The sequence below is a fragment of the Podarcis melisellensis genome (genome assembly GCF_964234715.1).
Source record: "Podarcis melisellensis genome assembly, chromosome: 13".
Lineage (NCBI taxonomy): Eukaryota > Metazoa > Chordata > Lepidosauria > Squamata > Lacertidae > Podarcis > Podarcis melisellensis.
Window position 1 is genome coordinate 37,880,888 of NC_138545.1, and position 16,809 is coordinate 37,897,696.

General features: G+C 49.2%; 1 protein-coding gene and 1 long non-coding RNA gene across 3 annotated transcripts; both read left to right on the forward strand.

The window, feature by feature from the left end:
- The first annotated feature begins 1,053 nt into the window (after positions 1-1,053).
- LIN7B (lin-7 homolog B, crumbs cell polarity complex component) lies at positions 1,054-11,495 on the forward strand. Of its 2 annotated transcripts, none has more exons than XM_081884470.1 (6): positions 1,054-1,687; positions 2,560-2,678; positions 4,467-4,538; positions 7,159-7,368; positions 8,775-8,938; positions 11,153-11,495. In XM_081884470.1, the coding sequence occupies exons 1-6, from the start codon at positions 1,657-1,659 to the stop codon at positions 11,172-11,174; spliced, it is 618 nt and encodes a 205-aa protein (XP_081740596.1). In that variant the 5' UTR covers positions 1,054-1,656; the 3' UTR covers positions 11,175-11,495. The 2 variants fall into 2 exon arrangements, with proteins under 2 accessions (XP_081740596.1, XP_081740595.1); XM_081884469.1 differs by lacking the exon at positions 1,054-1,687 and adding an exon at positions 1,799-2,028.
- A 2-nt stretch (positions 11,496-11,497) lies between these two features.
- LOC309354384 lies at positions 11,498-15,895 on the forward strand. Its single transcript, XR_014162232.1, has 2 exons — positions 11,498-13,759; positions 13,984-15,895. It is a non-coding gene; the product is annotated as an uncharacterized lncRNA (long non-coding RNA).
- Positions 15,896-16,809: the final 914 nt, after the last annotated feature.

Sequence of the window (16,809 nt, forward strand, 5' to 3'; positions counted from 1 at the left end):
TATTTCCAGCAAGTGATAATTCAAGGATATTGCTTCTGGAAGCAGAGCATAGCCAACCTAAGTTTATTTAACGCTCTTCCAAGTTGGCCATCACTGCCACCTGCAACAGTGAGTTCCATAGTTTTACTGCACTCTGCGGAGAAGTACTTTCTTTTGTCTGCCCATAATCTTTAAACATTCAGCTGCATTGGATGGCCATTGCAGAGGAAGAAAAACTTCACTATACACTTCCTCCATGCCATGCATGAATTTGTAAATCTCAAATCATGTGACCTCTTACCTCTCCAAACACTGCAACTTTCCCTCATAAGAGAACTGCTCCACCCCTGATCATTTTGGTTGCCCTTTTCTGAACCGCCTCCAGCTCTACAATATTTTGAGATGACCAGAACTGTACACTGTTTTCCAAATGCCACACCATAGCTTTCATTAATATCAGCAGTTTTACTTTTCAATTCCTGTCCTAATGATTCCTGATGTGGAATTAGCTTATTCACAGCTGCCACCCCAATGGATTAACATCTTCATCAAGCTATCCAAGGTCTCGTTCCTGGTCACCCCATGAATGTTTATGTGACATGAATTGCATTATGTCACATTGAATTGCATTTGCCATGCTACTGCCCATTCCCTCAGTTTGGAGAGGCCCTTTTAGCGCTCTTCACAATCTCTTCCACTCAGCCCTGTTTCTCCGTAACATCTATATCAGGAGGCCTTGGAGGCCCTGGACCAGTCAGTACCTGGATGCAGTGATGGGGTGAATGAGTGAAAATAAGCTGAACTTGAACCCTGGCAAGATGGAGGCACCTGTGGGTAAGTGGTTTTCTTATAATCAAGCAGCAAGTTTTGTTAAATGAAAATTATCCAGGGAGCTAATTTTGGTAAACGTGATTGCTTCCTCCATTTGATCTTCACATCCATCTTGTGCAATAGATGGTGATGGCGGTTCAACCCGTGGGATCTGCATGAGTCAGTGGGGAAGAGAAACAGGTAGGCTCCTAGCCCCCATCTTACCTCCTCTCCCTGGCTCTTGCATCCTGAACTGCAATGCAGCCCACCTTAGATGCCGTCTACCTTCCCATATATCCTATTGAAATCCAGCGTGTATAATTTTTATGCTCCAGATAGTTTGTGCAAATGTAACATGTTTGTCGGGTGTTCGCCGTCAGCTTTTCATTACACAATCCGCCTACTATAAAAAATACTTGAGACCAGCTGGATAAATTAAAGGGGAAAAACGACACAGTGAGAGTCACCTGCTGACGGGACCGCTGCTTTCCACTTCGCTCTGGATGCGAGCTTCTGGAAAAGAGGCCTGAAACATTAACAAAGATATTTTCCTGTTCAGCGCTTTCCAAACCTGTAATAAACGTGTGCGCAAGGCACGGGACTTCTGCACGGAGGTTGGGTTGCGTCCGATTCTTCAAAGGCGCCTAGAAGTGGCAAGTTCAAAGCGCTGATTCACCTGCGATGCGCTTTAATAACGATGCTAACATCCGCGTAAGGCACTCTCGCGGGGTGGGGGTGGAGAAAAGGAAGTCGCTGCGCATCCTGCACGGGTGGGAGCAGGGGATGCAGCGGTGAGCGGATCTCCCTCGTCGCTTCGCCCTGCTGCTGCTGCTGCAACGACCAAGGATCTCGCCGGGCCAGTCCACCATGGTGCCCCACCGGCTAAGGGTCGGACGCGGTACGTAGGTGGAAAAGGAGGGGGGGAATCCGTGGAGAGGCGCGCGCAGGATGATGGCTCCTCCTCGGGCTGCTTCGGTCGGGCGTTTGTGCGGCGCGGCCCGCGCGCATCTCCTGGCCGCCGGGTCTAAGCGGTGCACGGGAGGGGGCCGGGCGCCCTCCGCACGTGCCGCGGCAGACACGCGCACCAGCAGCCCAGCGGGCAGGGCTGCGGCGTATCAGGTTGCAAAGCCCTCTTCCCTCCCCTCGCCGCTCTCCGCGCGTTGACGTGCGAGAGGCGGCGGTGGGGCTTCGCCAGAGCGAAGATGGCAGCGCTGGCCGAGCCTCTGGGGCTGGAGAGGGGTAAGCTGCGCCGGCGGTGGAGAAGGAGGGGAGACATGGACTTGGAGAGGGGTGGGCATCTCCTGGCCTGGAGTGGGAGAAATCGGCGGGTGGCTGGAAGGGGGAGATCCCCGCGTACATGGAGGAGGAGGAGGATCGGGGCGGATGGATCCGCCAGCTCCGACGCACCAAAACGAGCAAGAGCCGTGCGCCCTCGCTGCGTCCCAGGGGGATGGCGGGGAGGGAAGAGAGCATCGCCGGGGCGCGCGCGGGAAGGCGAGATCCCGCGGAAAGATGGAGGTGGCGGGTGGGTCCTTCCTTCCTCCCTCCCTCCCTCCCTTGCTCGGCATGGCTGCTGAGGAGGAGATCGGAGCTGCTTCCTCGCAGCTCGCCCGGATCTTCGCTTTCGCGCGCGCTCCTTTACGCGCGGCGAGAGCGCAAGGGAAGCGCCAGGCGATGTTCGCCGGGGCGGCCGAGGCGCGTCGCCCGAGGCGGCCCGGGGCTTCCTCCCGCTCCGCTGACAACCCCGCCGCCTCTTCTCCCTCTCCTCAGATGTGGCGAGGGCGGTTGAACTGCTGGAGCGGCTGCAGCGCAGCGGGGAGGTGCCGCCTCAGAAACTCCAAGCCCTCCAGAGGGTGTTGCAGAGCAAATTCTGCTCGGCCATCAGGGAGGTGAGCGAGCGACTCTTCCTAGTTCCTTCCTTGGCAGACGCTTCTCCTTTCCTTCATTTATACTTTCGTCTCTCCTTTCCCGCGCTCCTTGCCTGGCCTTCCTCCTCTATACCAGTTCGTCACCCGCTTCCCCCACCTGTCACTGCTAGTTGCACCTGTGTCACACGCATCTGGCCTCTTGTCACTCCCCTGTCACCCCGACCTATTTCCTATGTTTGCAATCAGGCAGTGGCAGACTTGGGGCTTTCAATTTTCAGCACAACGCCAAAATTTGGTGCCTCTAGCCTCTGGCCTTCCGCTCTGCATCATCTCGTGCCTGGATGGCTCAGTTGGTTAGAGCGCTGTGATCCTAACGCCCGGATGGGACAGCTGCATTTCTGGGGGTTGAACTAGATGGTCCTCAGGGTCCCTTCCAACTCCATGATTTTTATGATTTCTTGCAGCGCCCACTCAGGGCGGGCAAACCAGTTACACTCCCTAACTCCGCCTCTGAACCAAGGCGGCCCTACTATTGGGTGCTCACCTCAGAGAGCTGATTTCAGGTTTCCTAAAAAGAGCTTCAAATCATTAGTTACTTAGCTGTATTATTATTTGCGCTTTTAACGTTAGGCAAAGGGGAGAGGTGCTTGTGGGATTTTTCAGCCTCAGGTGGCGAAATAACTTGATGGGCCTTGGTGCACTGTGCGCCTTTCATAGGAGCGGGGTGACACCACTTGCTGCCTCTCACGGGAAAATGTCTGAAATGGCCTCTGTCTGGACTCTCCTTTAAACACTCCTAATCCCTTCTGTATCCCCTCAAAGTCAAGACAGTGGTACCTCGGGTTAAGAACATAAATCATTCCGGAGGTTCGTTCTTAACCTGAAACTGTTCTTAACCTGAGGTACCACTTTAGCTAATGGGGCCTTCCACTGCTGCCGCGTGATTTCTGTTCTCATCCTGAAGCAAAGTTCTTAGCCCGAGGTACTATTTCTGGGTTAGCGGAGTCTGTAACCTGAAGCGTATGTAACCTGAAGCGTCTGTAAACCGAGGTACCACTGTATTAGGAAAAAGGGAAGCAGCCTTATATATTTACTCAGACCATAGGTCCCATCGAGAGCATTACAGTCATACCTCAGGTTACAGACGCTTCAGGTTGCGTTTTTTCGGGTTGCGGACCACTGAAACTGGGAAGTACTGGAACAGGTTACTTCCAGGTTTCGGTGGTCGCACATGCGCAGAAGTGCTAAATTGCGCTTTGCGCATGCGCAGAAGCACCAAATCGCAACCCGCGTGTGTGCAGACCTGCCGCTGTGGGTTGCGAACATGCATCCCGCACGGATCACGTTCGCAACCTGAACGTCCACTGTACCATTTCTGGGTTAGCAGAGTCTGTAACCTGAAGCGTCTGTAACCCGAGGTACCACTGTATTAAGAAGAAGGGAAGCAGCCTTATATATTTACTCAGACCATAGGTCCCATCTAGAGCATTATTGTTTACACTGGCAGGCAGCAGCTCGCCAGGGATTCATACTGGGGTATTTCTCAGGTCTACTCAGAGGTACCGAGGACTGAATCATAGAAACATAGCACCATGAAAGGAGATGTTCTACCTGCTCTCCCCACCCCCCGGTCTTGCTTCCATGCCCTCTTATCTCCTGTTCTGTCCATCCCATATTCCCATTCCACAGCGGATGCTTCTTTCAAGTATTGTATCCTCCTTAGCACCTGTGTTCCAAATGGTGTCAACTCTGGACTCGGCGGACAAATCTCCCTGACCCCCCTCCTTTTATTGTCTCTTTTCTGGACAGGTCTATGAGCAGTTGTACGACACACTGGATATCACAGGGAGTGCTGAAATTCGGGCGCATGCCACGGCTAAGGTATGAGAAGAAACCCATTGCTTTGTTTCCTGTTGTGTAGGTTCCCCTCCACCACCTGCTACGTATTTTGGGAAGTTGTTTGCCTGCTTGTTGGGATTCCTCTTAAAACAATTTAACCAAATTTTGCATGATCAAGCAATACGATTTTGGTCTATGTTTGGATCCAGCCAAATGCCAATTTGAACAGAGGTGGCTGGCTGAACCTTTCAAAGCTGTGCTGATTTTAACCAGTGGTTTCAAAACGGCATTGGTTTCAACTGCAGGTTTCAAAACTGCACTATATATTTTTTATCATTCTCTTCCTTAGAATTCTTGTGCAACGCTTGGTCTGAAGTTGCTAGTTCTCTTGAATTCATATTTCGTTCAGCTTACTGAATTTGCTGTAATGGTACTAGATAGCTTTAAAGCAATGTTCGAAATTAGCCAGGCGCGTTTTGCACCTGACTTTCCCAGGTGCCAGGATGGTGCCTGATGTCTCCACCATCTAGAGATGCCTGCCTGGTGAACCTTGGATCTTGGCTGTTTTCACACACTAGCAGCCCATCTTGTAGAATTAATAGTTTATCTTCACAATCGGAATGAATTTCAGGAACCAACCACAAAGTCGTATTGAAAAATACTGCTTCCGAGCTGTCTCGCCCCAAAATCAACTAAGCATTCCGTTTTGGCGACTGTGACCCTGGTTTAAGGAGCCATTTGGTGCCTAACTTATATAGCTGAGTTTCTAACACTGCTTAAAAGGCTGTGGACCGGCCCTTTCATTAGACAGAGTGAGGCAGATGCCTCAGACAGCTCATTTTCAATGTCACGGAATTACAGCAACCTGATATTTAGTTTTACTGGGCTTTTTTAAAACTATTATTTACTATGCGATGGTTGTACACCCAGGGAGAGGTACCAGTGGGATTTTTGTGCATCGGGTGTCAAAATAACTTGACCGGCCTTTGGCTGCAAGCACCTTGACATGGGGCCGGGATGAGGGCAAGATGCCATCAAGCAGCAAAAACAGCTTAGTCCGGCCCTGATTAAATAGCTTTAGAAGGGGATTAGACCAACCCGGGAAGCAAAGAGACTTTCAGTGGCTATTAGTCATAATGGCTATATGCACCCTTTGGGTTTGGAGGCAGTATAACTCTCAGGGTACCAGTTTGCTGGGAACAACAGCAAGAGAGGGCTGTTTTGCCTTGCTTTTGGCTTCCCTGAGGCACCTGGGTGCCCTGTGCTGGAAACAGGGCGGTCAACCGAATGGAGCTTCCTTACAGCTAATATCTGTATTTCAAATATGATGTGAAAATTGCTAGAAATGGGCTGTTTATAAAGTGGTCTCCCTGTGCTCTTCTGCTTGATAGTGTTCTAAAGCGGCTTGCATAAGATGAGTAAAAGCAACAGGAAAGTAGGTTGTCCTTATGTGTGCAAGATTGCAATCTAAAAGGCATGGCACGAAAGGAAAAGAGGAGGAGGAGGGAGGAGGGAGGGATGGGGAATACAAGACTGTATGTGTGCCACAGTTTTGTAGGGGTTGGAGGGGGAACACAGAATGTTACTGTAGTTTCAAAATCTAATTTCTGAGATTCTCTGCTTTCATTTCTTTTTTTAAAAAAGCAAGTTTCTAGTCCTTATAGGCCCAAATATATGCTTGAAAGTTTGGGGACTAATATGTTTTCCAGTTATTGGAAGTGAGGCTTCAGGGCCCTGTGTAGCGCCTGCCCCAATAACTTGAAAAAGAAAAGAAAGAATAGGTCTTACAACATAAGTGATGACATGGTAGCTGAGCAATCTGCATAATTTATATGGGGTTGTAAAATTCAGTTTATCTTGGCACTGAATTTATTTACAAATTCTTAGCATAGAGTATGCAGAACCCTGGGTAGAAATATGCACATGGGTTAATTTGAGTAATTTGACAGTGGCTGGGGGAACCCAGTTAGATAGCCAGCATATAAATGATGATATGATATAATAATAATAATTTATACCCCGCCCATTTGGCTGAGTTTCCCCAGCCACTCTGGGCGGCTCCCAATTGAGTGTTAAAAACAATACAGCATTAAATATTAAAAGCTTCCCTAAACAGGGCTGCCTTCAGATGTCTTTTAAAGATAAGATAGCTGCTTATTTTCTTGACATCTGATGGGAGGGCATTCCACAGGGCGGGCGCCACTACCGAGAAGGCCCTCTGTCTGGTTCCCTGTAACCTCACTTCTCGCACTGAGGGAATCGCCAGAAGGCCCTCGGAGCTGGACCTCAGTGTCTGGGCTGAACGATGGGGGTGGAGACGCTCCTTCAGGTATACTGGGCCGAGTCCGTTTAGGGCTTTAAAGGTCAGCAGCAACACTTTGAATTGTGCTCGGAAACGTACTGGGAGCCAATGCAGATCTCTCAGGACCGGTGTTATGTGGTCCCGGCGGCCGCTCCCAGTCACCAGTCCAGCTGCCACATTCTGGATTAGTTGTAGTTTCCGGATCACCTTCAAAGAGAGATGATGAGGGATGAGTCGGAAACGAAAACCCGAGGGAATTGGGGCACGAGGGGAAGGGTGTTGCCACTGACTTTTAAAGAAGTCTTCGAAACAGTCCTAAATACTGGTGCAGAATCCTCTCTGCTTCCTCCCCATATCCAGGCGACGGTGGCTGCTTTCGCAGCGAGCGAAGGCCACGCGCACCCACGGGTTGTGGAACTGCCCAAGACAGACGAAGGCCTGGGCTTCAACATCATGGGAGGCAAGGAACAGAACTCGCCCATCTATATCTCCCGCATCATCCCAGGGGGCGTGGCTGACCGCCACGGCGGCCTCAAGCGAGGAGATCAGTTGCTGTCGGTCAATGGCGTGGTGTGTATATTGGGGGGCAGGCAATACGAGAGGCTTCTCTTTGGGTGTATGGGAGCGGGATAAGGGTTCGCAGGAAGCGGAAACAGTTGGGTTGGGTGGAGATCCAAAACAACTCTGGAGGTGCAGAGCGTGCTCAGTCAATTGCGGAATGCTGATTGGCTGATTTTATTTGTGGTTGCACATGTGTTGTTGATTTTATATAGACATAATACATAAAATTGGGAGGCGGGTGGCGCTGTGGGTTAAACCACAGAGCCTAGGACTTGCCGATCAGAAGGTCGGCGGTTCGAATCCCTGCGACGGGGTGAGCTCCCGGTGCTCGGTCCCTGCCCCTGCCAACCTAGCAGTTCAAAAGCACGTCAAAGTGCAAGTAGATAAACAGGTACCGCTCCTGCGGGAAGGTAAGCGGCGTTTCCGTGCGCTGCTCTGGTTCGCCAGAAGCGGCTTAGTCATGCTGGCCACACGACCCGGAAGCTGTACGCTGGCTCCCTTGGCCAGTAAAGTGAGATGAGCACTGCAACCCCAGAGTCGGCCACGACTGGACCTAATGGTCAGGGGTCCCTTTACCTTTAATACATAAAATTACATGGTTTCCAAAAAAACATGTGTGCTGTTCATCTGGAGGTTTACTCCAGCTGATAGTTATTTTTTTTCCTTATTATTTATAGATAGATCTCAGGGTGGTTCACAACATAAAATCGCAATAAAATAAAATAAGAAATATAGTGGTACCTCGGTTTTCGAACATCTCCGTTGATTAACATTTCGGTTTTCGAACTCCGTAAATCCAGAAGTAACTGCTTCAGTTTTTGAACATGCCTTGGAAGTTGAACGGTCTTCCGGAATGGATTATGTTCGAAAACCGAGGTACCACTGTAATAAAAAGATCAGAAACAAATCAATAATCCCCTCTCCCCAACACATTTTAAAAGGGCATTGGATGTCAATCAGCCAAAGGCCTGTTTAAAGAGGTACGTTTTCGCCTGGTGCCTGAAAGTGTATAATGAAGGTGCCAGGCGAACTTCCCTGGGGAGAGCATTCCACAGACGGGGAGCCACTGCAGAGGAGGCCCCATTCTCGTGTTGCCACCCTCTGGACCTCTCAAGGAGGAGGCACACGATGGAGACCCTTGGAAGATGATCTCAGGGTCCTGGTAGGTTCTTATGGAGACAGGTAGTCCTTGAGGTGTTGCGGGCCTGAGCCATTTAAGGAGAGGGAAAACAGGGCTGGCTTCACACTGCAGCATTTTGCTGCTAGTCCCGCTTGCATAAATACGTCATTTGAGGCAGGGACGGCTGCTTCTCACGGACCTCGGCAGTGACGATGGGAGGCGAAAGGTGGAGTCTTGCATCAGGAAATGCACTTACTGCTCTTGTGGCGTCGCTTTTCTTCCTTGTTTCCTGCAGAGCGTGGAGGGCGAGCAACACGAGCGGGCGGTGGAGCTCCTGAAAGCAGCCCAGGGTACCGTGAAGCTGGTTGTGCGCTACACGCCCAAAGTACTCGAAGAAATGGAGGCGCGCTTTGAGAAGATGCGGACGGCGCGGCGCCGGCAGCAGCATAACAGCTACTCGTAAGAGTGGGCCGGGAAATGGGGCTTTCCAAGTGGTTCTCCCGGGGGATAGTTTGGGTGGCCAGGAGGAGAAGAGGGCGGGGCTGCCACACCTGGAAGGTGAGATGGCAGGAGGTGTACTGTATTTTTCGCTCTATAGGACACACCTGACCATAGGACAAACCTTGTTTTAGAGGGGGAGAACAAGGAAAAAAATCTCCCCCTCTCTGCGCAGAGCTCCGCTCACCCCAAGCTTCAGGATTAGCAGAGCGCTCCGCTAGCCGTGGGAGAGCCGCGCAAAGTTGCACAGCTCTCCCACGGCTAGCAGAGACCTTGCCAGCACCCAGAAGCTTGGGGTGTGCTGAGCTCCGCACGCCCCAAGCTTCGGTATTAGCGCAGCGCTCTGCTAGCCATGGGAGAGCCACGCGGCTCTCCCACGGCTAGCGGAGACCTTGCCGGCACCCAGAAGCTTGGGGCGCGCTGAGCTCAGCACGCCCCAAGCTTCGGGCTTAGCGCAGTGCACCTGGGGGGAAAATAAATTGTTTCCCTTTATTTCCCCCCCAAAAAACTAGGTGCGTCCTATGCGCCGGTGCGTCCTATGGGGCGAAAAATACGGTAATCTGTGTGTCCCTATAGAGAGAGGGAGAGAGGTCAATATTTGATACTTCCCAGAAAGCGTCTTGCAATTGACACAGTTGGGTGATGGCAAGGGGAAAATGCAGGCACAGAAGAGAGGAGAAATCCGGGTGCAGAACCCTCAGTATTAATTTATTTAGGGCCATTTATTTTAAATATATCTAAGGAGTAAATGGCAACTTAAAAAAGCAAACAAACCCAAATTTCCAAAAGCAATACAGACATACCTCATGTTACGTTTGCTTCAGGTTGAGTGTTTTCAAGTTGTGTCCCATGGTGACCCGGAAGTACCGGAAAGGGTTACTTCCAGGTTTCGCCGCTTGTGCATGAGCAGACATGCAAAGTGACGTCATGCGCAGAAGCGGCAAATCGCAACCTGCAGAATCGCAGACACGTGTTGCGTTCTGCTCATGTTGCGAACGGGCCTCCGGAACGGATCCCGTTCACAACCAGAGGTACAACTGTACAAGAAAACGATCAATGCAAAGTACTGACAACATCAGTAAAAAGTGCAGAAATGCAATAAGGCATGATAATATAATAACAATATTAATATTAATAATTTATTATTTATACCCAGCCACTCTGGGCAGCTCCCAACAGAATATAAAAAACGTCAAAAGTAAAAGCTTCCCTAAACAGGGCTGCCTTCAGATGTCTTCTAAAAGTCAGATAGCTGTTTATTTCCTTGACATCTGATGGGAGGGCGTTCCACAAGGTGGGCACCACCACCGAGAAGGCCCTCTGCCTGGTTCCCTATCACCTCGCTTCTCGATAACATGCAGAAGATGATTGGCTTTAATGATTGGTCAGAGACGAGGAGGAGGTGTCTTCAGAAATTGACTGAAGCAGGTGACCGACAGTAACGCAAAGAGGCAGCATCATAACTATGCAATGTTAACCAGGAACCCTTAACCCTTTTAATAGTTACATATGATTTTCAAGCTTACAGAAAATGGTTGTGGTACAAGGAACATAGGAAATGAACAATGCAAAGTCCTTAGCTCCTCCTCCTCATTATTTCACCTTTGTTCAGAAACCAATCGATCTGGTTTTCTTGTCACCCACCTCTTCCTGCCTCTCCCTTGCCATCATCACATCCTAGCTTGCTCTTAGACAAAGGTAAAGGGACCCCTGACCATTAGGTCCAGTCGTGGCCGACTCTGGGGTTGCGGCGCTCATCTCACTTTATTGGCCAAGGGAGCCGGCATACAGCTTCCGGGTCATGTGGCCAGCATGTCTAAGCTGCTTCTGGCGAACCAGAGCAGCGCACGGAAACGCTGTTTACCTTCCCGCGGGAGTGGTACCTATTTATCTACTTGCACTTTTGATGTGCTTTCGAACTGCTAGGTTGGCAGGAGCAGGGACCCAGCAACGGGAGCTCACCCCGTCGTGGGGATTCGAACCGCCGTCCTTCTGATCGGCAAGTCCTTGGCTCTGTAGTTTAACCCACAGCACCACCCACATTAGTTAACTAGAGTGGCCATATGAAAAAAAATTAGTCCTTTCTTAGAGTTTTAAGAAAAACTTCTTTTGTGGCTGCCTGTCTCCCTGCTTGCTCTCACGGTTGGTATTTCTTGTCTCTCTTTGTTTCTTCAGATCCCTGGAATCCCGAGGATAATTTCCATCATTATCTATCTGGTTTGTTTGGGCTGGCCTGCGATTTTTCCCCCCACCCCACCGCACCCTCCCCGATGGTTTTATCTGTATAGCAGGAGACATATTTATCTGCCTTCCTCCTCTTTGCCAGGAGGTAGGCTCCTATGTACAGTATTTATTCTCCACATTCCTCTTATTTAAAGATGTTCTGTGTGAGTGACTGTGTATCTGTGTGAGTCCCTACCCTTTGTGAAACTGAAGAAGGTACCACAAAGCTCCCAAGAGCCTGTTCTTTGCTGCCTATGATGTGCAGGGCTATAACAAATTAGAGGAAAATGGAAAATTTATTTATATCCCACCCTCCCCAGCTGAAGCCAGGCTCAGGGCGGCTAACAACAATAAAATAGTGCAACATTCTAAAAACAATTCATTATAAAAATTAATTAAAATCAAATTGATGGCAACCATTAAGCTAAAGTTCTGTGAAGATTGCCAGAGGAGGGGGTCAGGCTGCGCCCTGGCCAAAGGCCTGGTGGAATAGCTCTGTCTTGCAGGCCCTGCGGAAAGATGTCAAGTCCCGCAGGGCCCTAGTCTCTTGTGACAGAGCGTTCCACCAGATCGGGGCCATGGCCGAAAAAGCCCTGGCTCTGATTGAGGCCAGCCTAACCTCTCTGTGGCCCGGGACCTCCAAGATGTTTTTATTTGAAGACCGTAAGTTCCTCTGTGGGACATACCAGGAGAGGCGGTCCCGTAGGTACGAGGGTCATAAGCCATATAGGGCTTAGACACAGAAACGCCAACACTGATGAGAAGGCGTGGTGTAGCCCTGGCTTTGGGCCTGGGTTCAAATCTACCTGGCTGACCATATCACCTGTCCCTCTCTCTCCTCAGCCTAACCTACCTCACAGGGTTGTTGTGAGGACAGAACAGTGAAAACCCATATTTGGTGCCCTTGAGTTCCTTGGGATATCTTGCCAATTAATACTGATAAGAGCCTTGGAGGGAGAGAATTGTCTCAGTACTCTAGGACTACAACTTTACCAAGCCAAACCATTTTTTTTTCCTATAGCAACCCATAGTAGAATGTGATTTTTAAAGAAAAAAGCAAAACAAGGTTGGATATGGATGTGGGAAATCACAATAATTTCAGCTGCAAAGCTCACTGGCGATCTTTGGGTAAGCTTGTGTACACTCGGCCTCAGTAAAATGGGGACTGGAATGGCCTCCCTTGCAAAGTTGCTGTGAGGATTAATGAGATAAAAAACAGCAAAACGCTATGGAGTTTTATGAATAACACGACGTGTATGTAAATAATGTCTGTCCAGATTATACTAAGTAAGAAAAGATAATCCCCCTTACCCCATAACAATCACAACAGACCTCTATTTTAGATTTCTCTTAACAGGGCCTCTAAATGACTATCCTGTCACAGACAGCTTTCCGGGTCATGTGGCCAGCATGACTAAACCGCTTCTGGCACAATGGGACACCGTGAGGGAAACCAGAGTGCACAGAAACGCCGTTTACCTTCCTGCCACAGCGGTACCTTTTTATCTACCTGCACTGGTGTGCTTTCAGTTAGTTCCAGGGGCAACAGCTCCATCAGAGCGTTGGCAGAAAGGGGAAAAAATCAGAATGAAATAAGCTGCAGTGCAGTTTGACTCTTTGACCAGCAGGTGGAGCACTTAATGAATCTCTGGTCAGGATTTGTGAAAAAGTAATGTTTAGGTGAATTTTGGGGAGAAGTTGTGGCTCTAGCTGCATAATAACTATTTGAGAATGCTGACATAAAATATCATGGCTCCCAGCCCCATCAGAATGCGAAAGCCTGTAGTTTTCAGCTGATCCATGCTGACTTGAAGTCACCTGATTGCTTCAGTCTGAATTAGTTGGCATGGGTCAGAGAAACCCACTGTTACTTGCCGTGACATTCATAAAGCCAAGCCAAAGAGTTACCGTATTTTTCCGTGTACAAGACGTCCCCATGTATAAGACCACCCCAATTGTTTGAGCCCCAAATTAAGAAATAATTAATTGCAACATTTCATGTATAAGATGACCCCCCAATTTTAAACTTTAAAAAATTGGGGGGAAATATAGACTTATACACTGAAAAATACAGTATATGCAGAAAGGTCGCCCAGGCTGGGAGTTGGCACAGGTTTGCTTGAAATCTGCCGGTTTCATGTGTCAATAGGGTGCAATTTAGGAAGAAGACCCATAGCTCAGTGGGTACAGCCCATGCTTTGCCTGCAGTAGTTCATAATAATGACAATAATTTTATTATTTGTACCCCCGCCCATCTGACTGGTTTGCCCCCAGCCACTCTGGGCGACTCTTCCAGGATAGGTTCAGGCCCTGGTGTTTTTCAGCTGAAAGGATCGGATGATACCTGAGACACAGGAAGAGCCATTGCCGGTCAGAATAGACAACACTGTTATGCTAGGCCAGGGATGGGGGAAGCCCTCTATTTGTTGCCGAACCACAACTCCCAAAAGCCCTTGCCAGTACGGCCACTGCAGTGGTGGATGGTGGGAGTTGTAGTTCAGGAACACCCAGAGATGTTTCTGCATGCCTGATATAGAGGATTGCAGGTTCTCCACCCAGGCCTAAGGTAAAGGTAGGTAAAGGTACCCCTGCCCGTACGGGCCAGTCTTGACAGACTCTGGGGTTGTGCGCCCATCTCACTTAAGAGGCCAGGGGCCAGCGCTGTCCGGAGACACTTCCGGGTCACGTGGCCAGCGTGACAAAGCTGCATCTGGCGAGCCAGAGCCGCACACGGAACGCCGTTTACCTTCCCGCTGGTAAGCGGTCCCTATTTATCCACCCAGGCCTAGATGGACAAAATTGTCTCTGACCTTGTGTGAGGCAGGTTCTTCGCAGAAAACGAAGCGTGCACTAGCGAAAGCTTCATGTTGATAGGTTCTGCGTGCAAACAAAATAAAATAAATCTCCCAGGTTGGGAACAGATGGACGAAAAGCCTCTGCCCCTGTTGTAAAGCGACTTCCTAATTTACAGCGAAATAGATAGCTGAGCAGGCTGTTCAAACTAGTCTTTCATTTAATCCCAAGGGCACACCTGTATGCTAAAATGCAACTCTTAAGAGTTGTCCAGCTCTTGTGTTCAGTCCAAGCTGGTTGTATTTACGACGGCAAAATGTGTCAAATTGCAAAAATTTAAAAAGAAATGTTTTCCTGGATGCTGGGATTCGATAAAATAATCCAAAAGAGTGTCAAATCTCCTTGTAAATGCCTATATTTATTTGAATACGGTGTTGCTTTTTTCCGGATCGGTGCTCTGCATACAGTACTTCCCCTGAGCTCAAATGAAAAACTGAGGGGTTTTTTTCCAAAAACATCCCTCCTTTCAAGTTGTACTTCTTCGCAGAACTGGGACCCACCCCACGTATGCGCAGAATATGGGCTCAGGGCCAAGCCACAGACTTGACGTGCTGGTTTTTTAAAATGCAGGTTGCATCAGCTTTGAGGGGTGGGGGCAGAGGGTGCTGATAATTAACGGGATTAGTGCAGGCATGGAGAGCGAATTCCTCCCATGTCACAGTCCGGAGGAAAATCTTCTGTAATTGGGGCTGTAAACTAGAAGTTTATGCAGGAATTACATTCCGGCTATCGCGTCTAAAAGCCAGAGTTGCGTATAGTCAAAACACATTGGTTTCAGTGGTGGCTGGGATTGCCAACGTCATTTTTTCTGGAACCCTGCGCTCTTTAATTTTTTCCACACGTGTAAAACTTGAAGGTGCACAAGTTAAAGGTTCACAAGTGGTGGGCTCACTTCATCTGTTTTTGGAGGATGATGTTTTTACCCACTCATGCCATGTCCAAGAGGGCTTTTCTTCAAGACTGCTGCATGGGAGGAAAAGGTTAAATTTCCCTTCTACGTCTGCTCTGATCCCCTTAATTATCAGCCCCCTAAGTATGCTGATAGGATTTTGTAATTAACTTGCATTTAAAAAAATATGCAAAAGGCTTTTAACTTCAGGTCTAGTTTGGCTCTGAGAGGAGGTCATGAAAAGAACATATGCTTTAGCGCCTTAAAAAGCAAATACCATATTTTTTGCTCTATAAGACTCACTTTTTCCCTCCTAAAAAGTAAGGGGAAATGTGTGTGCGTCTTATGGAGCGAATGCAGGCTGCTCAGCTATCCCAGAAGCCAGAACAGCAAGAGGGATTGCTGCTTTCACTGCGCAGCGATCCCTCTTGCTGTTCTGGCTTCTGAGATTCAGAATATATTTTTTCTTGTTTTCCTCCTCCAAAAACTAGGTGCGTCTTGTGGTCCAGTGAGTCTTATAGAGCGAAAAATACGGTAAATACAACTTTTCAGGTCCTGGCTATTGATGCTCACAGTCTCTGTTGGGGGTTCCTTGGATTCATGCCTTTGCTCAGTCTGTCCATTGGTTTTGGGTTTGTTTACAACTCTGTATTCCCATCTCTGATCAGCATATTCCTGTGTCATGTTTCATGGCACACCTAGGCTTCCGTTTTTTAAAAGCAATTTGCCATGCACCACGGAGGCTGGATAAGTGAGAATGCAAGCTTAGAGGCTCCCTTGGACTCGTTGGCTCTTCTGATTGCTGAAACGGTCCAGGATGCCGTGCCATGGTCAAGAACGAGAGCGGCGAGCCCAGTGTTTCCCAAACTTGGGTCTCCAGCTGTTTTTGGACTACAACACCCATCATCCTTAGCTAGCAAGACCAGTGGTCAGGGATGATGGGAACTGCAGTCCTCAAACAGCTGGACACCCAAGATTGGGAAACACTGGGCTAGCCCTGTGGCTTCCCAGATGTGATTCGACGCAGCTCCCATCAGCCTTAGCTGGCATAGTAAATGGGACTTGTAGTCCAGGAAATATCAGGAGGTCTGCAGGTTTGCCACACTTGATTTAGAGCAGTGGTGGCCAAACTTGGCCCTCCAGCTGTTTTGGGACTACAATTCCCATCATCCCTGGCCACTAGTCCTGTTTGATGGGGATGATGGGAGTTGTAGTCCCAAAACAGCTGGAGGGCCAAGTTTGGCCACCACTGATGTAGAGGGGAAAATAGCTTGCTTATGGCATTATCAGTGGCGTAGCGTGGGTTGTCAGCACCCGGGGCAAGGCAAGTAATTTGCGCTCCCTAACCCGTGGATTTGCACCCCCTAACCCTAACCCCCAGATGTTGCGCCCGGTGCGGCCGGCCCCCCCCTGCACCCCCCACGCTACGCCACTGGGCATTATGCCTCCCTAATGATACACTGTTGTTGGGTAGCACATGCAACACTTTGCCATTGCTCTGACTAGAGTGGGGTGCGAATATCTTTTTCCTGGCCCAGTCAAACCCCCCACCCCACCCTGTCTTGCCCAAAGGTTCAGCCAAAAGTATTGTGCTCCTCCTAATAACTGATTAACCCTCTCTAGGAAAATCTGTCTTCCTTTAGCAGAACCCCATACTTCAGTGGACTTTTTGGCCAGCTACCCGGTCCCCATGGGTGTCATGTGATTATACCACTAGCAGGTCTCTGGTTGATCAGCGCTGTAAGGGAAGCGTGCCAGGGAACGCCTGTGTAAGCTGTTCCAAAAGAAGAGTGTGATTTAAGTGTAATACATCAATAAACTAGTAAAGCACAGTGTTTGAGAAGCCTCACTTCGTTTTACAGTCTGT